Source organism: Balaenoptera physalus, assembly GCF_965194825.1.
Source record: "Balaenoptera physalus genome assembly, chromosome: 18".
Classification (NCBI taxonomy): domain Eukaryota; kingdom Metazoa; phylum Chordata; class Mammalia; order Artiodactyla; family Balaenopteridae; genus Balaenoptera; species Balaenoptera physalus.
In genome coordinates, this window is record NC_138899.1 from 11,416,553 (window position 1) to 11,441,497 (window position 24,945).

Genomic DNA, 24,945 nt, shown 5'->3' on the forward strand with positions numbered 1-24,945 from the left:
CATAATGAATCATAAATCTAAATGGAAAACCTAAAACTATAGAATTTCTAGAAGAAAAAAATGGATAAAATCTCTGTGATCACGGATTAGGCAAAGATTTCTTAGGACACAATAAACATGAGCCATTAAAAAAAAACAAAACAAAACATACTGACGGTTTAGATGCCATCAAAATTTGTAACTATGCTCTTCAAAGATCACTGTTCAGAAAATGAAAAGACAAGCAAGACCGGGAGAAAATATCGGCAAAATACACATCTGATAAAGAACTTGCATCCAAAACCTAAAGGACTCTCATAACTCAGTAATAAGAAAACAACCCAATTTAAAAAGGGAGGGGGCAAGAGATTTGAAAGAAGATGTACCAATAAGAAATAAGCACATGAAGAAATGCTCAACACATCATTAGTCATTAGGGAAATGCAAAGTAAAATGACAGTAGATACTACTGCACATCCACTGGAATGGCTAAGAATTTTCTTTAAAAATTGCTACTATCAAATGACCTGAGGATGGGGAGTAACTGGAACTCTCATACACTGCTGATGAGAGGACAAAATGTTACAGACACTTTGTAAAACAGTTTGGCAGTTCCTTAAAAAGTAAAACATACACTTACCATACCACCTAGAAAAATAAACAAAATCAATAAATAGGAGAGTTCAATATAGTTGCCAAATTCAAGATCAACTTACAAACTCACTAACATTTCTCTACTTCAGCAATAAAATAACTACACTTGGGAAACATAATAAATAAGTACAATATCATTCACCACAACAAAAATTATATGGTATCTAGGATTACAAAATATCTGTAACATAAAATGTTTAAATCTAATAAACAACATAGATGTTATAAATAAATGGAGAGATCCTTGATGCTCTTGGATTGGAAAACTTAATAAAGGTATCCGTTCTCCCCCAAAGCAATCTATAAATTCAATACCATATCAAATTCCAGCTGACTTTACGATAACTTACTCTAAAATTTATATGGAAGAGTACATGACTACACGAGCAGTTAGGTTAATTTTGAAATAGCTGAACAAAAAAGTGACTTGTTCTACTAGATATTAATACATACTAAAAACCAAAATGATTTAAAGATATTAGAGTATGAGGCACATGAACAGATAAAGAGACCAATGGCATAGAATAGAGAGCAAAAAGCAGACACACACACACACACACACACACACACACACACACCCTATGACCCTATATTTTGCTCCTGGTTAATAGGCCACAGCAAGTCCGTCACAGGTCCATTAGAATCACAAAAGTGTGAGTGAAGATACAGATAAAACAAGATGACTGTGAGTTGATCATTACCAAAGCTGGGTGATGTTGAAACTTGGGTTCATTATAGTGCCCTCTCCACGCTTGCATATGCTTAAAAAATTCCGTATAATCATCCCAAATCACTGAACAAAAAAAGAAATCAAAGCATGTGTTGCTTCAGTGACCCCCCAAGGAGGGTACTAATTACGTGCCCCTGGTGTTGGGGGCTGAATTTTTAGGCTAAGATACAGCCTAAGATAGGAGACATGGCCCCAAGCTGCTCAAGGAAGAAGAGGGGGACTGAGCACAGATGCTCAAAGACCTGTACCTTTCACAGAGAAGGCTAAAAATAGTCCACTCAGTCTGCTGAAGCAGTGAAGACATTTAGCTTACACGAAAGGCCTTGGGAAAGAAAACAATAAGCAGTCCCAACAAATAATCACAATCCAAGGCCAATATCATACCTAAATCTGTGGTCTAGATTTACCCCACTTGAATGGCATGGGAACGCTAACGTAAGAAAACATAAAAGCTATTGCAGGACAGCAAAAACGCCTGGGAACCCAGCAAGAGTAAACACAAAGTCCTCCTGTAGATATCCTTTCATGAGCTAGGGCTTGTGAGGGTTCCCACAGCAAACAAAACCCACGGAAAATAAGTCCACTATGGGGCTTCCCTGATGGCGCAGTGGTTAAGAATCCGCCTGCCAGTGCAGGGGACACAGGTTCGAGCCCTGGTCCGGGAAGATCCCACATGCCACGGAGCAGCTAAGCCCGTGCGCCACAACTACTGAGCCTGCGCTCTAGAGCCCGCGCTCCGCAACAAGAGAAGCCACCGCAATGAGAAGCCCGCGCACCGCAACAAAGAGTAGCCCCCGCTCACCGCAACTAGAGAAAGCCCATGCGTAGCAACGAAGACCCAACGCAGCCAAAAATAAATAAAATAAATAAATTACAAAAAAAAAAATTCACAATGAAAAATCACAAACTACAAGATGCAACAACAGAATGCCCTAAGGGAGAATTTGGTAATATGAGAAGTACAAGTAACAGAACAATGTATAAATGGGCAAAACCATTACACACTTTTTTACAGGAATAGGCACCATAAAAAAAAAAAACCCAGTATAGACCAATATGCCTCCATCTCCCAAAGAATCATGAATGGCTCCCTATTGCTCGCCGAGTAAAAGCTAAAGCTGGTACCAAGGCCTGTAAAGCCTGGTGACCTCTCCTACCCACCCTGACTTCACCTCCTACTATCCCCTCGCCCCACCTACTCAGCTCCAGCTACACAGTTGCCTGAGTCAGGCCTCCAGCTGCAGGCCTTTGCGCTGGCAGGTCCCTACACCTGGAATACAACCGCCCCCCCCCGCCCCAGATCACATGGCTCTCCCCTTGAGTCCTTGTTCAAACGTCACCCACTCACCGAGGCCTTTCCTGGCCAGACTGTTTGAAACTGCGACCCTGCTTACACCCTGGTGTTCCCTTTCCCGCTGGCTGACTAGTGGATTTGTTTTTACACAGCATATTATCATCACCCATCATACTGTATCTTATATTATCTTGTTTACTGCGTTCTATCCCCGATTATAATGCAGAGTCAATGAGAAAGACTGTGTCTGTTTTGATCAGTGTAGGATCCTCAGAGCCCGGAACACATACTGCCTACCACAAAGCAGGTTCTCAGTAAATGTGTTGAATGAAGAAATGGGGAAATCAGAGGAAGCTGATCATTCTTGTAAGAGATGAGGTAGAATTCTCTCATTCATTCATGCATGTATACATGCACGCTCAAACACTACTAAGTGTTACCTTATAATACAAGGGAGTGTCAAGGTATTCCTTTCCTTACTGTGGAAATTATTCCTTCATTTCCTAAAAAAACGACTAAAACTGACTTTTCAAAAAATAACGTAGATAAAACATTAGAACATTTTCTAAGTTATTAGAAGTACACAGACAGTATAGTAAATATCACCCTTCACAGTTCAGCTTCCTGTTCCTTATTTTTATCCTTCCTTAGAAGGATATTAAGTCCACACCATCAACCATCAATTTCTAAATATATATAGAAACTATATAGTTTGTCTTAGGGCAAACTCTTATCTCCTACTTCCTCAGTTGATGGGCTTTGAAAATATTCTATTTCTTGCTGATACCTATACCCTTGGATATTGTATAGAAATGCTAGAAGTAGGCATTAAAATCTACCACTCCATTCTGTGCCCAAGAATCAGCTAAGGTACATTATTTGGGAAAATAAAAGCTGATGACTATAACATGGTATTATATTATCACCTCTGCTAAATTCCAAGTGTTTTCTTATTAACTTTTACATACATGTGCATTCTGGTAAAAATACAGCTTGTGCCTCATATAAGACTTCAGAGAAACAAAACATAAAACAATATTACTGTATCCCTTTGACAAAAATCTCTGCTCATAATTCTCTTTGGTTAGCCCAGATAACAGTATTTTTTTTTCTTACAATTAGCACTGGGACCAAGTAGGGTATTACTTCATCTTGCATAATTATAAATTTTGAATTGTGCTATATTGAGCCCACTCATAACCAGAACCTAAAATGATTCTTATGTTTTTATCATAGGATTTTCACAATTGTTATACGAATGGTGTCTGAAATAATTTGCCATGTAATTTAGGAATAAAGACACATATACAATACCCATTTTAAATTCTAACTACTGTATATATGCTCTAAATACAGTCACAGGGTATCCAAACCGTTCAAGCTGTTTGTATAAACCACAATATCTCTCTAGTATTTTTTGATTACAAAACTATTTCACCATTTGAGCCCCATTTAATAACTTTCAGAGTAGATTTAGTTTTTATCAAATTCTGCCTAACACTGCCATCTAATGGTTCACCACGTGACTGCAGGCAAAGCCAATTAAACTGCTGATGTGCTCACTCAGAAAGGGAAAAATATCCTTAACATGGAAGCTTAAACAGTTCATATTAAAGTTCTATAAGAATTGTTAGTAATATATGAAAAATATGTTATTTTGGATATTTTATTTTACAAATGTTTCAAAGATGTCACCCTACCAACTCATTATTTAGGTCTTGTCATTTTACCCTAAATTTTAATTTTGTCAAGATTTTTTTCATTCTGTTTCTCTTTAATTTTAAGTATTTATAAAGTATTTTCTGAAAGTATGTACTTCAAAAATTTAAAAATATTCTTTGTTCATAAGCAAAAGCAATCATTTAGATTATATAGGAAAAACACCTCTTCATTTTACAAATAGTTTATTTCACTAGTATAATAATCTACTGCAGTGAATTATGTACTTGTTATTTTATATTTATTGAGTATAATTGACAGGAAAGATTATATTAGTTTCAGGTGTACAACAGAATGATTCAATACTTGTATATATTGCAAAATGATCACCACAATAAGTCTAATTAACATCCATCACCATACAAAGTTACAAAACTGTTTTTTCTTGTGATGAGACCTTTTTTTCTTTAACTAGATTACCAGTTTATTATAAAAGGATATAACTCAGGACCAGCCAGATGGAAGAGATGCACAGGGCAAAATACAGGGAAAGGACACGGAGCTTCCATGCTCTCTCCAAGTGAGTCACCCTCCGCTCTCCCTGAATCTCCGTGTGTTCACCAACCCGAAAACTCCTGATGAGAACTTTTAAGATCTGTTCTCTTAGTAACTTTCAAATATGCAATACGGTATTATGAACTACAGCCACCATGCTGTATGTTAGATCCTCAGGAGTTATTTTTATTTTATACCTTTTGACCCCCCTTCACCCATTTTGCCACCCACCTCCCACCTCTGTCAATCTATCCTCTATATCTATGAGCTTTTTTAAGATTTCACATATAAGTGAGGTCATACAGTATTTGTCTTTCTCTGACTTATTTCACTTAGCATAATGCCCTCAAGGTCTGTCCACGTTGCTGCAAATGACAGGATTTCCTCTTTTTATATAGCCAAATAAATATTCTGGTGTGTGTGTGTGTGTGTGTGTATACACACACCACATTTTCTTTATCTATTCATCCACTAATGAACACTTATGTCTTTGTTATTTAGAGAATAGGAGAACAAGGTTGCTATACCGCTGCTGGGCTGCACAGAACTTCCTGGGAAACACTGTCCCTCTGCTGGACTCCTATTAATGTCTCTAGTTCTCTAAGCCTACCAGCGAATCCCACAGTAAGGAAAAGCATATGAGCAGAGATGCTCAGAGTTTCAAGGGCTTTCACGGAGATTTCACTCATGCCACCTGCCCAACGTGTGGATTTCCTGGACATCCCTACCTGGTGCTTTTCCAGCCACTGCTTGAGTATCTGTCAGTGTCCGCAAGTCAGCACCTCCCAAGGGAATCACTTTGCCTCCAGACAGTGAGTGCCTCTGAGTTACCCCTTACCAAGCCCAATAACCTCCTGCAGCATCTCTGAAGTCTTAATTCACCCTTGGCCATGCCCCACCCCCCCAATTTTTAACTCCTCTTTCATCCTGCAGCCCCTTTCAACAGTTGAAGACTGTTCTCCTGCCCCATCTTCTCCTCTCCAGGATCAACACTGCCTGCTCTCTCAACTGTTCCTCACGTGGCAGGTCTGCATCCCCTCCCTGTTCTGATGCGGACGAGGACCACCAGAGCCGTGCTTGTTGCCCCGTCATACTACCTACAGCATCCATGAGCACATCAGTGTCAACTGGTAGTCACATCACAATGCCATCTCACAGGCTTCCCTTAGCTTTTCCAGACACACGACTACCGAAACAACAATCCTGCCATTCAGTGACTCTGCAGTTGATTGTTTAGGCTAAAGAGAAAGACCTGATGTTCTCTCTCTTCAGTGTTTTATACGTTGATCACAGAGCCCACAACTTGCTAAACCAGTTAATGTATTACAGCTCTTGGTCTTTGAAGGCGACTGCTAGCAGTTCCCCCCAGACCCAGTCTCCCTTATCTCCAGCGACTTGGCTCCCTCGCTAGAGCTACTTTCCCAGCCTCCCCTATGATTAGGGGTGGCCACGTGACCAAGTTCCTGCCAATGGTGTATGAGCAGCAGTGACATTTACAACTTCCAAAGTACCTGGTGAAAGAGCAATCCCTTATCCTGGACTTCCCTTCTGATTCCTCCCTATTGCTAGAAATGGAAACCTTGGAGGGCACACGGTGAGGATGACAGAGCTGCCCTACCAGCTTGGTCCTAATGACTTCCTAGAACAGAGCCCATCTGTCCACCAGGGATGTTACAAAAGAGAAACAGACACCTGTGTTCTCTGAGCCACTGTGTTCGGGGGTTTCTTTGCTCTACTATTATTAGAATATCTCCCAAAGCTTTTGTAATTTGCAAATTTCATTTGCAAACATGCTACATTTTCAAGGCAATCATTGATACATATTAATCAGGCCCAGCAAGGAATAAGAACACTATAGAAAGGTAAATGTTCTTTCATTTTCATATTATTGTAATAATAGAGACAAACAATTTCCAGAGCATAAGAAAGAAGCACTTGTAAGTGGAAGGCTCTGAAGTGAGCCAATTCTGGGATACGGCTTGTTTCTGTTCACCCTGCTTTACACCCTCCCGGATGAAGGAAAGGTGTTGAGGACTGGAGATAAATACTCTTCAGATTAAGTCACTGGGGAAAGTCTCTACAGGACAAATGGATTTTACTGAGGGAAATCTATTCTACCCTATCTTAACATTTAAAATTTTAAAGCATTTCAATTCATCCTTATCATGAGAATATGATAAATGGGTGGACCTAAAACCATGCCAAAAAACTTCCTTACATCAAAGGAAACAAGCAGAGCAAGAAGGCAGCCTATGGAATAAGAGAAAATATTTGCAAATCATATTATCTGATAAAGGGTCATTACCCAGAAAATATAAAGAACTCCCACGTGTTAACAACAACAACAAAAACTGATTAAAAAATGCGCAAAGGACCTGAATAGACATTTCTGTAAAGAAGATATATAAATGGCCAACAAGCACATGAAAAGTCGCTCAATGTCAATAATCATCAGGGAAATGGAAATCAAAACCACAATGAGATACCATCTCAGACTCATTAGGATGGCTACTATCAAAACAAAACAAAACAGAAAAAAGTGTTGGCAAGGATGTGGAGAAACTGGAACCCTTGTGCACTGCTGCTGAGAATGTAAAATGGTACAGCTGCTATGGAAAATAGTACGGTGGTTCCTTAAAAAATTAAAAATAGAATTACCACATGATCCAGCAATTCCACTTCTAGATATATACCCGAAAGAACTGAAGGAGGGTCTCAAAGAGATATCTGTACATCCATTAGTCACAATAGACAAAAGGTGGAAGCAAGCCAAGTATCCATCAGCAGATGAATGGATAAATAAAATGTAATATATACATACAACTGAATATTATTCATCCTTAAAAAGGAAGGACGTTCTGACACATGCTACAACATGGACGGACTTTGAGGACATTATGCTAAGTGAAATAAGCCAATCACAAAAGACAAATATTGTACGATTCCACTTACATGAGGTACATAGGGTAGGCAAATTCATTGACAGAAAATAGAATGGTGGTTGCCAGGTGCTAGAGGGAGGGATGGGAGTTGTTCAACGAGCATGGAGTTTCAGTTTGGGAAGAGGAAAGAAGTTCTGGAGATTGGTTGCACAACAATGTGAATGTACTTCAAACACTACTGAACTGTACCTTAAAAATGGTTAAGACAGTAAATTTCATGTTGTGTACATTTTACTACAATTAAAAAACATTTAAACCATATCAAATTTGTTCCAAGGCCACCTTTATGTTTAACTCTTAGTAGAACATCAGGCACAAATAACATTTAAAGTGGAATCTTCTCAAGGCCCTAGCCCAGGAATACACGGTCCTACAGAGGAAAACACTTTCCTAAAAACGACAGAATGCTTCCCATGAAGGCAGAAATGGTCTCTAAGCCAAAACGTTTTAGAGGAATAAGGATATGTCTACTACATAATTCTGCATAATATAGAAATATTGAGAAATTAACATTAAAATATATGTATTATCTTCTACCAATTAACAGCTTTTAAAACATTGATTTCAATCTCAACAAGACTTCAAATCCGGTAAAGGTGAAGAGCTCCACGACCCGCTGTCACCTGTAGGTGGCAGTAAAAGCACAGTGTTTATGTCAAAACAACCTTGGATGTCAATCAGTATGGAACAGTGGAAAACATACATGAGCTTACACATGAGTGTAAGTTCTCCTACATGAAATAAATTGTATTAACTTTTCTGATACATCAAATATTTATCTTGCCGAAACACCTTCACCCTAGGGCCTCTCCTCAACCAACTCTAATCTATCTCGTCTCACTCTTTTGCTTGATCTTGTCTTTGTGATCATATCTATTTAGAAACATTAGGCGTTCATTCTGGGGGGACACCGTATAGTTTTCTTTCCTTTAGAAAAAGAAACACACAAACACTTGTCAAATCAAAAAGCCTATTTACTGAGGGTCTACTGTGTGTGAAGCACTATGCTAGGTGCTCTGATACATGTGAAGACGAATGCACCGGTCCTTGTCAACAAAACAGACACAAAATATGAAGAATAATACACGAGATGAGAGTATGATCAAGGGATGAATAAAAACACAACTGTAACAGAGAGAGCCACGGACACCTCCAACTCCCAACTCTAAAAACCTAGGATTACTGATCCCCAAATAAAGAACTACATTAACATTAGAAGAATAAATCCTCCACTAGAGGCAGGCTGAAGCCAAGGATCTATGTCCCTCCGTCCAAATGTACACCAGCAGGCCGCCCTGCAGGTCTCTGAGGGTGGTACTACCCGCCCACTTCCTTCCCTTTCCTGTTAAGATACTTATTCAGATAGCATGGCTTGTTGATGGCAAGAGGCCATATGAGTTAAAAGCCATAAACTTCTTGTAAAGAATATCCATATGAAAAGCATTAGCAATAAGGAGATACCATGGTTGCAAAAATTCAACTGATTTGTCACTGGGGCTAGACTAAGTTTTAAGCGTAAGAGGGAGAGTTCTGGTAAACAACAATTCTGAGTAACGCAGATCAGTACAGATTTATTACCAAGGAAACAAAGAGCCCGTACAATTTTTATGTCTTCCTCTGCAGGCTGATTATAATGTCTCCAGGAGGTTCTCCACCACCAAGAACAACAGCTCTCCTGAGAGAGTGGCGGAGGGCAAGTGACAGAGTGGGCAGCCTTGCAGGCTTAGGAGCTGGGCAGCCCTGGACCCAGTCCATCCTCACAGCTGCACTTCCTACTTGCCACTTACAAAAGTAATGGTTAAAGGAAAAAGGGTTATAAGTAGATAGGCAAATTAGCTGGAACAACCTAACAGTCTACTAGAAATGTTTAAATGTCTAAGGAATAAATATCAAATATGTTAAGAAGATTAAGTTGACTTAAAGATAAATTTTAAATAAGATTTAAAACATATACACTAAGGTAAACAACAAGGTCGTACTGTAGAGCACAGGGAACTATATTCAATATCCTGTAATAAACCATAATGGAAAAGAATATGAAAAAGAATATACATATACATAATTGAATCACTTTGCTGTACACCAGAAACTGACAAACACTGTAAATCAACTATAGTTCAATTAAAAAATTTAAAAAAAATACACACTAAAGAAATCAACACAATAAAGGATATGAAAGGAAGGCAAAGGCCAGGAATTAATGGGACCCCCACAGGGTTCTGGGTGCTCTGAGTTTCAAGTAGGACCCAAATACCAACAAACACATTCAAGGCTCCCTGAAATGAGGTTTGACTAAATGACTCCTGGACACATTTGGGGTTCCACGCAGAAGCTGTGAGGGCACAGAGGCCCAAGTACTATCCTATGTCTCTCATCTCCATTCCTACAAAAATTCAAAAGGAGACAAAGATAAAATACTCACTGCAGTGGGAAGAGTTCCTTAGAACTGTATAATGCCAGAGGTGGGAAGCCCTTCGAGAAAGCCTCATCCAAATTCCCCTTTCTTCCAGCTGGGAAGAGTCATGATCAGAGAAAATTAACTAACTTTTAGAAACAATAACTCAGCTAATTAATGAGTAGCATAGACAGACCTCTTGCACTGCTATTCACTCCCAGTCTGAAAATTCCCAGGAAAAATATGCTGCAAAGAAAAAAAAGAGATTTCAGGCAGGAGAGAGACAATGAGAACTAGTATTTGGTGTCTAAAACATGTACTTTACACAAGCTATAAGAATGAGATGATTCATAGATAAGAATAGATGATTCACAGATGAGATGAGACTCAAGGTGTTTAAAAAAATTACTCACGGAAACAGCTTAGAAGAAGCAGATACCCTCAAACCCAGTTTTGCCAACTCAAAGCCTAAGCTTTTTTAAAGAAACCTCTTTGATACAAAATGTTAACACTCATATAGAAAAACCCAGCATGCTGGAAAAATCCACTTGCTTCTTTTCTCTTCTCCACCCTGCTCTGTTCCTGAGGCTGAGGGTACAGATTCCACCCAAAGGCTCAAGGGCCCCCTGGCTTCTGCTGAGTTCTGCTAGCGCCTCAGAGGACATCTGGGCGAGGAGGAGCCTGAGGCCAGGGTACTTACTCCCCTTGTTCCTTGTTACTTCACACTTACTGTTTCCAAGGCAGCTGACTCTCCAGGGGTGATCCCTCCAGGTTCTAGTAACCTCTCCCTTCCTTAACCTCTTTGGGCCTAAAGGTGGTGGGCACAACAAGGCAACAGTCCTGCCAAAGGTCCCCCTTTTGTCACTAGGTTCCATTCTTTTGTCATTAGATCTTTACATATAAGCCTTTGAATTATTCTAGTTTAAGCGTGCCGTCTGTTTTCTATTGAGACCCTTATAGATACAAGGGCAAAACAAAAATAGACAGCTTAATGAATTATCACAGAACAAACACTAAAATAATTAGCACTCAGGTCAACAAACAGAACTTCCCAGCATCCTGGGAGCTCTCCCGTGTGCCCTACGTATTACATGCTCCCGCAACCCACCAAAAGGTTTTACTGCCTATGCACGAATCCCTAAACTCTTTATTTCAGTTTGGTCTGCTTTCTGAAATTCATATAAATGGAATCGTACAATATGAATTCCTTCGTGTCTGGCTTTTTTCACTTAACACCACATGCACAAGATTCGCCTGTGTTGTTCCATGCGCCTTCTATGTGATTCATTTTGATTGTGAAAAGCAGTCAACTGTTTGTCGACACAACTGATCTATCCACTCTACAGCTGCTGAACATGTGGGCTGTCCCTAATTTGGAGCGATTAGAAATAATGCTACTGTGAACATTCCTACCTCTAACTCCTGGTGCACAGGAACACGCATTTCTACCTAGGAGTGGAATGTGAGTCACAGGGTGTATGCATCTTCATTTTAGTTCTTAATATCCAACTGTTTTCCAAATTTTTGAGCTCCCACCAGCCAGGCGCAAGAGTTCCTGGTTGCTCTGTACCCTCACCAACACTTTTCTTTTTTTAATAGATCTTTATTGGAGTATAATTGCTTCACAATAGTGTGTTAGTTTCTGCTGCACAACAAAGTGAATCAGCTATATGTATGCATCTGTCCCCATATCTCCTCCCTCTTGCGTCTCCCTCCCACCCTCCCTATCCCACCCCTCTAGGTCATCGCAAAGCACTGAGCTGATCTCCCTGTGCTATGCGGCTGCTTCCCATTAGCTATTTTACATTCGGTAGTGTACATATGTCGATGTTACTCTCATTTTGCCCCAGCTTCCCCCTTCCCCTCCATGTCCTCAAGTCCATTCTCTATGTCTGTGTCTTTATTCCTGTCCTGCCACTACATTCATCAGTACCATTTTTTTTTAGATTCCATATATATGCATTAGCATACGGCATTTGTTTTTCTCTTTCTGACTTACTTCACTCTGTATGACAGACTCTAGGTCCATCCACCTCACTACAAATAACTCAATTTCATTTCTTTTTATGGACGAGTAATATTCCAGTGTTGGCTGAGTATATATAATGGAATACTACTCAGCCAGCACTTCTTGTTGTCAGTCTTTTTCACTGTAGCCATTTTGGTGAGTGGGTAGTAACATCCTTATTATGGTTTTAAATTTCGTTTCCCTGATTACTTATGAGGTCCAGCATACTTATACATGTTTACCAACCTTTCGGATACACCCATTTTTGAGTGCTTAAAAGTCTTTGGCTCACTGAATGGCAGAGATCTCCCTTCCAAAATTAAATTTACAGGCTGACAGAATCCAGTTACAAAATCTTTCCTTGGGAATATCAACTCATTAGTGAGAAAGAGGGAAAGGAAAGGATGGTCTATTCCCTCAGAAGATTTTTTTTGCTACAGGTCAAATTACTATTCTGATTATTCTCTATTAAGTAGGACCAACTTCAACAAAATTTACTAAAACAAATACCATAATACAGACAATACCATAATACAGAAAGAGTACAACACAATCTCACAATCTGAGAATCTTGAGTAAATATCCCTGGGTTACACCATCCATACAACTATTGTGTCCTCAACATACTTTGCTGTTGGCATAATGATTAAATTCAGTGAAGCATGTAAAGCACTTAGACCTCTGCTCAATGATTGTTCACCTCTGAATACAGATAAGAGTAATGGCAGAGATAATAAAAAATCCTAAGTAACTCTTTTTAAACCAACAAACTTCAACCTATAGACGTGTAATTACTTTTTAGTATACAGATGCCTGATACTAAAATCCTCCATCACACACACTAGTATACAACTTTGGATTTAAGTAACTCAATAACACACCTCTCATTTCTTTACCAATCCTGACTCTCCACAATACCTTTTTCTTCTACGCTGCTACTTCACCATATTACTAGATATCTTCCCCTAGAAACTCATCTCCCTCTACATCTCTCCTTTAACTGTGAGACCAGAATCTGTAGGAGGTGGCCATGTACATCACAATAACCAGAGAGCTCCAATTAATTGGCTGTGCCCGAGGGCCACTGAATGGCTCTCCACGCAGTTAGTGAGACGTTACCCTGCAAACTCTTGGCCTGGGATTTCAGTGGGTCCAGGAATGATTTCACTGTCATGTTGATGCCTTCTCCTAAGATTCTCTAAGTGAAAGAATCTTTAATATCTTTAGGGAACTCTACTTTGCCAATTTAGATCTATTTTGACTAGAATTATCTATCATTTTGGTTATCTGGGTTCAACTTGTTTGCTGTGAGGTAAGTAATCATCTGATTGTCTGTACGTCTGTAAAATTGTGAAACTGAACAAAAATTGCCGAGGAAAAGGAATTTGGGAAATGTTAAATTTATTAATACAATTTAGGAAATCAAGTGGAAAGGAGGTCCATACTAATTTGGCTATAAGACTACAGCTGTAAGTTGCTGGATTTAAAATAAAATAGATTTAGACAAATAGTATCTCAGTCTTCTTTATCCAGAAACCACTATTCAATATATCTGCCCCTCAAAAAAAAAAAAAAAAAGAGCAGTGCGTTTAGATGCAAGCTTGAAAAAGAAAGGGGTATGGCACAAAGATTCCATAAGATCAAAGTGGGAGACCGTTAGGGTCAAATGATAAGATTTTCACCCTAGTTCGGGGCTCCCCCCATGTCCCTCACCACCTCTCCTTTCTGGGGACTGGCTGTCTACCAGCTGCTCTGGCTGTGTGCGCTGATGGCCACCTGAGCTGGGAAAGATAAACAGTAACTACAGTGGGCCCCTCATCACAATATTGGTCTGAGGAACTAGGATAAGCCTCACTCACACTTGCTGAGGTACAGAGAAATGTGTTAAGAACGAGAAATACAATTTTATCTGTGGCATAGACAAATCTCTGATATAACATCATGTTTTTTTTTTTTTTTAATATTTATTTATTTGGCTGTGTCGGGTCTTAGTTGTGGCACACAGGCTCTCTAGTTGTGGTGAGCGGGCTCTAGAGCACGCGGGCTTAGTTGCCCTGCAGTATGTGGGACCTTACTTAGTTCCGCGACCAGGGACTGAACCTGCGTCCCCCGCATTGGAAGGTGGATTCTTAACCACTGGGAAGTCCCAAAGAGCATGTTTTTATAATGGGGATTTACTGTGTAAGTCTATTAACTACATCCTTTCTGATAATTATAAAATTGGCTTAACTAAATTATAACTAATTATAACTAGATTATATTCACTCTGAAACTGGGCTCGAGTATTAAAATAAAAATTCCTTTAGGGCTTTTAGCATCTAAACCAGAATTCAAAAATGGAGCTAAAACAGATGATTTCATAAAGTGAAGGAAACTCTGTGAAATCCCTCTTTTGCAAGGTGAAAAATTTCTTTCACTCATATCCCAAAATAAGTGAGGAAATTAAAGCTGCATGAATGGTCCCCGAAGGAGATAAGCGCCTCTATTTGAATAAAAATTTCATTAGGTTCAAGTATTAAAGAGGCAAACCAGACACTATGAGTTTAATTCTTGATCCACTGTTTACTTACTTGCTGCCAAATGGTTTGGGGGAATTTTTTTTTTTAACTGTAATTCTTTTCCAACATAAAATTATTGTGTGCCAAGCCAGGAGCACAGAGAACAAGGCTAAGCGCTGCAGGGTCATGGAGAGAAGGAGAGTGGGTCTTGCCTCCAGTCTGCCTAGTGACTGGCAGGTTCCCCTCACATTGGCAAGTCAAAGTGTCCCTGATGCTGACACTGGGCTCAATAATTCGACCCTCCATTTCTTCACCTACTTTTTCAGTCACACATTCAACCAGTATTTACTAACTGCCTGTTAAATACACACATATACAACATGTGCAAACCCTTAAGGACCTCAGTGTAGTGAAGGATAAAAGGCAAATAAATTCCCAATAATAATACAAACACACGCCACTAGGGGGGTAAGAATCCAGTGCTAAGGAACCTTACAGGGGCGAATAACCAACCAGCTTCAGGGGTCAGAGAAAACTTCCTGGGAAAGGCAGCATCTAAGCTAAAACTTTTAAGATAAATAGCAGCCGGCCAAGCCAAGAGATGGGAGTGCGGTGGGAAGGAATGTCACAGCTGTTGGTGGAACAGCTTGTGAAAGGCCAGGAGTAGGAAATCCCGTAAGGCTAAGACGGAGAGAAAGGCGGGACCCACCTTCAAGCTGTGCCCCTGGGTACCTCTCTCTGAGAGACTAGCAAGTCAGAAAAAAGAATCTCCCTGTGTACAAGGGGATTTGTCTTAATGAGATATATGCCTTCCCTGTACCTGTTGACTTCAGCAGCACAGAGAACACTAATCAATACTGAATTTTAGAAGACCTGTCACAGGCTATATGAAATTAAGGCAATGAAAAGACTGGATCTGCAGATAAAAGGTTCCTATCTCCAAGTGAAATATCAAACTCCTATCCTGCATATGAAACATAACTCCATGTATAACAAACTGATTACTGTAATTCAGCAATGAGCAAATCATGTCTAGTGAATAAATCAGTGTAATCACCTCACAACGAGAAGTCTTTACAGCAGCTAGGGCAGAAAGGGGAGGGCACTGAACTTGGCACAGAAGAGACTGGGCCTGGTTGTCTGAGTTCTGCAGCAAGTTACTGGTCCTCTCTGGGCCTCGAATCCTCATTTACACAAGAAATAGTTGCTGTGGTTGTTGCTTGTGCTTCTAAAACCCATTACTCTGGCATTAACATAATCAAAAGTACTTTAATCACCAAAGGAAAGGATTTAAACAATTTATAAGTCACAGATTTACTACGGTTTTGTCTGAAGAAAAAAAAAAAAAAGGAGCATGTGCCCTCAAACTGCCTTAAATTAAAAAACCAGTTAAGTTCATGTACCTTTTAAAGGCTGATAAATCACGCATAACCAAGTATAAAGATAATTAAAATTTTAGTACAAGCAAATGAAATTATGATTTTTTTTAAAAGAAAAGAGAAAGTAAAAACTTTAACGTAACTAGGCAGGCAGGCAATGACTGGGGCTGCTCACTTCCCTTTTCGTTGGTCTCACTTCCCTTCTTAGGTTAAAATACTCCTAATATGTAAATTATTCCACTAAAGACTTCCAAAGTTCTTAACAATTTGTAGGGATGTTTTTGCAAAAGGAATTACTTCTAGACTTCCATGTGACAGAAAAGGGATATGAAGCATTGGGGACTCAATAAATAAAGCAAACCAAAGTAGGTAAAGGTATATGCAAAGCAGAAGCAAATAATTGAGGGTCCCAAAATGTCTACCATTTAGAAATGGTTTAGCAGTAAAAAGTGGATATTCAATGATTTTAGGAACTTTGTAGTAAAGGGTTAACACTGTTTGGAAGTTACCTACTAGGTGCCAGGTTAGCTCTTGGACTTCTCTGGTTTAGAGTCCTCACACTCCTACCAGATGGGTATTATCTCTATCTTAGCACTATAGAAACGAAGCAGGAACAAAGGCTCAGAGTGCGTAAGTAACTAGACAAAGTCACACAGCTTAGAAACTAAGTTATACTATGAATTCCATTCAGTCAACATCAAATCTCATTCTCTTTCAACAGATGATGCAGACTTTAAGCACCAAAGTAAACAAACTGAAGACATTTTCTCCCTTCTGTATGATTCTCTTAAATATATGCCATCATTTCACGAGGAGCTTATGCTAAGCATGACTTCATAAACAAATCATTTGTGAAAGAGAAAAACCACATCCAGGGCAAAGTCACAAGTTGAAGAAGCCTTATTTCAGAGAGTACTTCCTGAAAGAGACAAAGCAGCAATTACAGCTGAACAAGTACCAACTCCTATACCGAGTATTATATTTGAAACAACTTTTTAAAGCAACGGAAGAACCTAAAACAAAAGAAATACAGCATTTCTTAAATATACCACTTCTAGAGAGAGCTATTTTAACACAAGCAACTCAAAGAAATCTCTTTTACAGAACTGGGTATACCGAGAAATGTTCCTCTCAAATACAGCCTTTTGATGGACAGGAGGTAAGTAGCATTTAATTAACTTCATCACAGATTATCAGAAATAATGCTGTACTTATTTACTAAATCTCAAAATCCTTGTTTTATTTTAATAATATATTACTGAAACTATGTTGGTGAAGGACCCTGAAATGGGATATACTGTCATCTTCCTACATTATTAACATGTTGTTTCATTTATTTTCAATACTGTTTTACATTAATAGTAAATGTAATTTTTTTCAACTTAAAGAAAATGTTGATACAATAAATCATAAATATCTTTAGGAGTCTTTGTCACCTGGTTTCAATTACATTGTTTCACAGAATGTACTTAAAGGCTTTTAAGAAAAGACTATAGCTAATCATGGAATCTAAAGCTTTTAAAATGCTGACTTAAAAGCCAATCACTTTTCAATATTTATCCAAAAATTTATCTGTGTGTACAGAGTACAACCTGTATGGTAATGCCTTTAAAACACATGCATCACACATATTTTAGTTAACCTTAAGCAAATGAACACAACTGTTGGTGACATAAAGTCAGCTTGAACCCAATGAGGGGAAAAAGATTTACTCAAAAATGGTTTGTAAGTAAGGAATTTCTGTGACAAAATTCGGGAATAAGGATGGGTGGAGGGAGTTCTGATACAAAAGAAAAAAGGATACAAAATGTCATTTACATTACAATTTTTACTATTTAAAAATTCATGGAAAGTTAAAAATGAGTCAAGTCTCTAAAATTATTTTCCTTTGTATGATAATACTAGAGAGTTAATTTTTCTATGTAGTATTTTTCTCATTTTATAGAAATTAATATTCTAGTCAACACAATATTTGGAAATTTTAATAAATACAGGCTTTTAAATATATAGAATTCTGCTCCAAAATCATATTTAACCTAAATATTTGGCAAACTCGCTACAGTCAGGAAGGTAGGAAGGGAAGAAAGGAGGGAGAAGAAAACAAATTCATACCTTGTGTTTGTCCTCAGCAACTGCTCAAATTAATTTTAAATTACAGCCCATGATGCCACTACCAGATGGCTAACCTCCCCCAGTTTTCACTAAAGAGAGACTCAGGGCTGAATGAGAGAGAGACCATTCTGCAAAGTGACATTTTTGAGGGAAACTTTTCTTACACCTCCATATTTCAAGGAGGATGCCACAAGGTTCCATCTCTGTGTAGCGAGTCTATTTTTAAAATCACTGTTGTTGATGTTATATCGTGGGTGACAGAAGTTTCCCACTGAGGGGGTCACAGCTAAACTCCTTTCCAGTAGAAATGGGCATTTGGGGGGGGGGGGTGGAAATTAGTTTCTGCAAACACATAAAGTTACTGAGTGACTTCTTACTAATAACTATTTGTCTTTGAGATTCCTTTTTTAAAGTTAAATTTGACAAATAATACTTAACGCTTCTGGATCTCGGTAGAGTGAGGGCGTGAAAGCTACTATACTAGCAATATCTTATTCTCAAGGTGTTGCTCTCCGTGCACCACTGCAGCAGTGTAATCAGCTTCTGGGGCACTGTTAAACACCATCTGGAAGACTCAGCATTAGGCACTCCCAACTGTGCATTAAAAACTAGCCCATCTATTGTTTTAAGAGCCAAGTTCTTATGGGACTTCCCTGGCAGTCCAGGGGTTAAGACTCTGCGCTCCCAGTGCATGGGGTACGGGTTCGATCCCTGGTTGGGGAACTAAGATCCCTCATGCCGCAAGGTGTGGCCAAAAAAAAAAACAGAGAGAGTAAAGTTCTTGATCTGTATACCATGGCACAAGACACTGCTGTTTCTAGACCTATGATAATCTAGAGAGAACATAATGCTATGAAGAAGTGTTTGCCACTTTAAAAAAAAAAAATGGTTTAATGGCCAATTAAGCAAGCCTTCATTGACAAACTAGAGAGTGCCCGCTGTGGGTCACCCTGCCAAAGTTTCCTTCTTTCACTTATCCATCAATTCAGCAAATATTACTTACTGAGTATCTACTATGTACTCACCAGGCAGTGGGGATTTAGCAGTAAAAAGGAAATGTTCCTGCTCTCAAATGAGAATTACTGTGAATATTCAGTAAGCAACCAGTTATATGGTTTCTTTATTAGTTTTCTAATACATAATTTATATATTAAAATTATATTTAATGAGTAAAAATTCATTATTTGGACATTACTAATCTGGGTTACCAAATATTTAAACAGAATGAAGATGATAAAAAGTGGCAAACTATCAATACTTTCTAAGATTCAAAATTCAGAATGGTCTTTCCCCAATTAGTCCCAACAAAGGATACCTATCATAGGCACAACTTCTACCCAATTTCACACTACAGAGAGAAAATGAATACATTTGTCAGTGCATTATGACACACCAGACCATCTTAATACACTAATATGTTAGTACATATTAGTAATAATACCTAGGGAGTGTATTTCTTAATAAATACTAAGACACATATGTTGACTCTATGACATAAAATACTGTCAAAATTAAAATCCACTGATATGCCAAGTCGAGTGTGAGAATGTTAAGCATTTATTTTTTCAACAAAAAGTTTTATTCCTCCTATTCTTAACTATTTTACAGTTTCTAAGTGTCATGCCCACCAACAAGCTATAACATGACCACCCCTCACAATCAAGCTCAACCTGGCCCTTCTATCGACCCATATCCAGACGAATACAAAATAGCAGCCCTTGTCTTCTACAGCTGCATCTTCATAACTGGCTTATTTGTTAATGTCACCGCCTTATGGGTTTTCAGTTGTACCACCAAGAAGAGAACCACTGTGACCATCTATATGATGAATGTGGCACTACTGGACTTGATATTTATAATGAGCTTACCCTTTCGAATGTTTTATTACGCAAAAGGTGAATGGCCGTTTGGAGAGTACTTCTGCCAGATTCTTGGGGCTCTCACGGTGTTTTATCCAAGCATTGCTCTATGGCTTCTTGCTTTCATTAGTGCCGACAGATACATGGCCATTGTACAGCCGAAATACGCCAAGGAACTTAAAAACACATGCAAGGCCGTGCTGGCATGTGTGGGAGTCTGGATAATGACCGTGACAACCACCATCCCACTCCTACTGCTCTATGAAGACCCAGATAAAGCCTCCACCCCTGCCACCTGCCTCAAGATTTCTGACATCATCTACTTAAAAGCTATTAATGCGCTGAACTTCACTCGACTGATTTTCTTTTTCTTGATTCCCCTGTTCATCATGATTGGGTGCTACTTGGTCATTATTCATAGTCTCCTTCACGGTAAGACATCTAAGCTGAAGCCAAAAGTCAAGGAGAAGTCTATACGGATCATTATCACGCTCATGGTGCAGGTGCTCGTCTGCTTCATGCCTTTCCACGTCTGCTTTGCTTTCCTGATGCTGGGAGGGGACGAGACCAGCTACAACCCCTGGGGAGCCTTCACCACCTTCCTCATGAACCTCAGCACCTGTCTGGATGTGATTCTCTACTACATTGTTTCAAAACAATTTCAGGCTCGAGTCATTAGTGTCATGTTATACCGCAATTATCTTCGGAGTGTGCGCAGAAAGAGCTTCCGCTCAGGTAGCTTACGGTCCCTAAGCAACATAAACAGTGAAATGTTATGAACGGTCATTGTTTGTCTTCGATCTCTTTAAATTCACTTTACTAACTTAGGGTCAGTGGATATTCTGTATGATATCATCAAGTCCCTTCTCTCCCGAAAAAAAATAATAAACTTTAAGAACTCTTCCTCCTTTGTGAGGTCTTATTACTGTGGCAGCATAATTAAATATACTGAAGTATTTTAATAAATTCATTATTTTTATCTTTAAAACCTGTATAAAACATTTTCATGAATTACTGGGAGAAAAGCATCCAATTCGTGTTTCATATTCAAGCCTTATCTAAATACATAGTTGACTTTTTGGATTTAATTCTATGTGCAAGTGAGTCATGATGTCAATCAGGTCAGCAGGCAAAATAATGGAGCTATTGTTTGAAATAATTTGACTGAATTATTTTCCAGCTAGAGGCAGCTCCCTTTGGTCTAATTTATACTCAGAATTGGTGGTCTAAATCCAGTACTTTGTATTCTAAACACCAAACTTCCATGATTCCTACACAAACAACTATGTTCAACTCATCACTGTTACTGCTGCAGAGCAAAATTTGCAGAAGCAAAAGCACCTGCGGGTGCTGTAAAGGCCATTGCCATCAGCCCCCATCTACTCTAAATTCATTTTCCTTTGGAAACAGACTACAGTCATTCAATAAACACTTACTGAGAGCCGAGTATGCACCAGACTCTACTTGAGACTAGTGGTGGGGGGACTTCCCTGGTGGCATAGTAGTTAAGAATCTGCCTGCCAATGCAAGGGACACGGGTTTGAGCCCGGGTCCGGGAAGATCCCACATGCTGCGGAGCAACTAAGCCCGTGAGCCACAACTACTGAGCCTGCGCTCTAGAACCCGCGAGCCACAACTACTGAAGTCCGTGGGCCTAGAGCCCGTGCTCCGCAACAAGAGAAGCCACCGCAATGAGAAGCCCACGCACCACAACGAAGACCTGATGCAGCCAAAAATAAATAAATAAAATAAATAAATTTATTTTAAAAAAAGGACAATTAATCCTGCCAAAGGGCAACAGGGTGCAGAAAGAAAACCAGCAGGTACGAGAATACAAATACATAGCATGTTAAGAAAGCTGAATGACTGACGGCGGAGTGGCTTGAAACACTGGATTGGGGTCAGATTATGAGGGCTTTGAAGGGAAAGAAAAAAACAACAATATATGGGGTGGGGAGGCTGCTCCTGCTAGGATGTCTGCATCGGTGACCTTACTTAGCTTCCTCCACTGCCCTGCGAATTACAGAGTATGAGCCCCAATTTACGGATGAGGGAAGTTGAGAGAAGTAACTTGCTCAAGATGACACACAAATAATACACGGCAGAGCTGGAATCTCAGGTAAATCTGGTCTATGTGATGGCAAAGCCTAAGCCATCCGTACTATTCTAGACTGCCCTGATGCCACCTTGAAGAAGTTTGATTTTTATTCTGAAGAAAACAAGGATTTAGAGGTTTTTAAAAGGAAGATTAGCAATGGTCAAACTTGTATTTTAGAAAGATAACTTCTGAAAACATTGCATGAAATACTTTGGAATTGATAGGAAGACTAGTTGGAGAATTATTGCAAAAATCTAGGCAAGAAAAGATTGGTTAAGACTGGGATAATGACAGAAGGAGTCAAGGAGATGCGATGAAGAGCTGACTTATATAGGACTTCGAATGAATAAGAGTCGGTGCCCTACTCCACTGATGAGAAGAGGGAAAGATTTCCAGCTTGGATGACTGAGTATATGAAAATGCCATTAATTAAAATAAGGAGTACAGAAGGAGGAGGAGATAAGAGTGCAAAAAGAGAGGTGATCAGAGGAGGTAAGAGCTTCTGAACACGATGAATTTTCTTTGAGTCTTAGAAGTCACTAGGAAATATGACTGAAGAAAGATCAAGAAAGCAATATGGACTGGAAATAGAGAGCTGGGAAACAAACAACAGATGCTAACTGTAGTTGAAGCCACGAGGGTGGACGCGATAGCACAGAGAAAGCACCTGGAGTAAGCCTGAGAAAGGAGCTGCAAAGAGTAAAGAAGGTCAAAGAGGACCAGGAGAGAGTAGTGTGCTAGGATTCAGGCGAGCAGGTTATTTCATGAAATAATGGGATGTCAAAAGCATCTAATGTGCTACTGAAAGGTCAGATAAGACAAGTGAAAATAAGCCATTGGCTTTAGAAATTAGTTGGTTACTGGTGACCTTTATAAGAGAAGTTTTAATAGTGGTGAGGTTAAAAAAGAGAGAGAGAGAATTAAATAGGAAGTGAAGAATTGTAGGAAGTGCAGGTAAACTTGGCATTGATGAGAAAGAAAAAGGTAACGACATTATGTGGAAAACACTGCAAATTATAAAACACATTGACTAAAAAAGGTTTCCTCTCCTGGGTTTCTGAAGCTTTGCTACCATCAAAAGATATATTTACAAAATGCAAAGTTTATTGAAGTAAAGATTTATGTTCCAAGAAGTCTATGTTTGAGAATGCATCAAGATTCAAAAAAGCCATACTATAATGTTTCATGATTTAAAAGGAAAGAGAAATATATTCTCATTCAGGTGATGTCTGAATTAACATTCACACTGTCTTTCAAAGGGGACCCTATAACTTTTGAATTTACTCAAATTTGCAATTCTTGCTACTAGCTAAGATTTAAATAGGTAAAAGCCTTCTGGCCTTAAGAATTAGTTAAAACATTGTCACCAACTTCAAAATTGAATCAATCTTCCTTATATGTACCAGTCACAATTCCATAAAGAAATAAGTGTCATTCATTCAAAGAAATAACTGTCATTCAACTCTTATGTGCAACAGAAAAAAAAAAAGTCATCTCACAAGGGGACGATGTAAATAAGAATTAAAAGCTATGTTACTACCCAGCCACTAAATTTATCCTAACACAGACATACACAATACACATAACCCTTCGACAACTCAGTAGGCCTTAGAAAGAACCAAAAAGAATTGGCCTCAATGAGAAATGTTTGGGGAAAACTAATGATTTAGTAATGCTACTTCTTTTCTGAATCAACATGGAATCCTTCCTAATGACTACACTATTTACCACAATAGCAGAATAGTCAACTTAAACTTCTTAGTCTAACTGCAATTACAACCCGTAAAACTCAAAAACTGCATAATTATGACACAGAACTTTATGTGTCTCCATTAAAATATTATTCAGAATCATACATTATTAAGACAACTAAACATCAATACTCATGCCAATAATTCAGTAAATCCCATGAAGGGCAGCTATTACCATAAATATTAACAATGTAAGTGTGAGAGCTATAAGATCACTAACCGTATTTTAAAAATAGAGATCCAAAGTGAATCTAAATCAAGGTACTTGCAATAGCCTAACAGTTCTCAAAAATATATACTGAAAATTAAAATAAGGCTGAAGTTAGTACACACAAATTTTAAATATATGTTACCTTTATTTTATAGTATCTCATCTCTTAAAAACAGTCTCAGAAACTTAATTCAGAGATGCTTTAAAGGCATTTATATGTGCTAACAACTCTGCTCCTAAATGCCAATTATTTCATAAACTAATACATGTTTTCTCGTTTTGTTTTTAAAGAAGACCAACACAATATGAAAGCACAGACACTCTACGAGTTAGGTTGCCCACTGCAGATTGGCTACAAAGTTATAACCTATATACTGATTTTCTTTTACCTTTGGTGAAAATATATAAACAATATCATTTAAAAAAAGCATCATTCTTCAGAAGCTTAACTTCAGACAAATAAATTTTGTTTCCTAATCTAATTAATTAAATTTTGTATTTTTATGTTTAATTAGTTAACAAAGTTACAAAGACAAAATTTCACTATGAAAACACAATTCTATCTTCAGGACCAGAACAGAAAATTCACTAAAAATTCTCTAAAATATGAGATTTGAAAGCTGAAAAAAAGAGTGAGTGTAAAACAGATTCTGTTTCAAGAACATAATGAAAATGTTAAGTATACACTGGAATTTTTACATATAAAATCAATTTTACTATATCTAAAAGTTTAAAATATTCTCTTACTGACTTTCATGGATAATAATGCTTTAAGTCAGATTTAAGTAGTTATGAATTAAGCTAATATTTGAGAGCTACTT

General features: G+C 38.5%; 2 protein-coding genes across 4 annotated transcripts in view; one reads left to right on the plus strand and one right to left on the minus strand.

Annotated features, from left to right (window-relative positions):
• UBAC2 (UBA domain containing 2) overlaps positions 1–24,945 on the minus strand; it is a 161,803-nt gene that overhangs the window by 104,945 nt on the left and 31,913 nt on the right. The window contains exons 5-6 of one of the 3 annotated variants that reach the window (XM_082434669.1): positions 10,405–10,454; positions 10,236–10,323 (exon numbers count right to left, since the gene is read on the minus strand). The exons of the other annotated variants lie outside the window; for them this stretch is intronic. Of the exons in view, the coding sequence (XP_082290795.1) occupies positions 10,236–10,323; positions 10,405–10,454 (138 nt within the window). The remainder of the gene's footprint in view (positions 1–10,235; positions 10,324–10,404; positions 10,455–24,945) is intronic. 3 annotated transcript variants of the gene reach the window in all.
• GPR18 (G protein-coupled receptor 18) lies at positions 10,461–24,941 on the plus strand. Its single transcript, XM_082434695.1, has 2 exons — positions 10,461–17,252; positions 19,814–24,941. Exon 2 carries the CDS (start codon positions 19,848–19,850, stop codon positions 20,841–20,843), a length of 996 nt encoding a protein of 331 aa, XP_082290821.1. The 5' UTR covers positions 10,461–17,252; positions 19,814–19,847; the 3' UTR covers positions 20,844–24,941.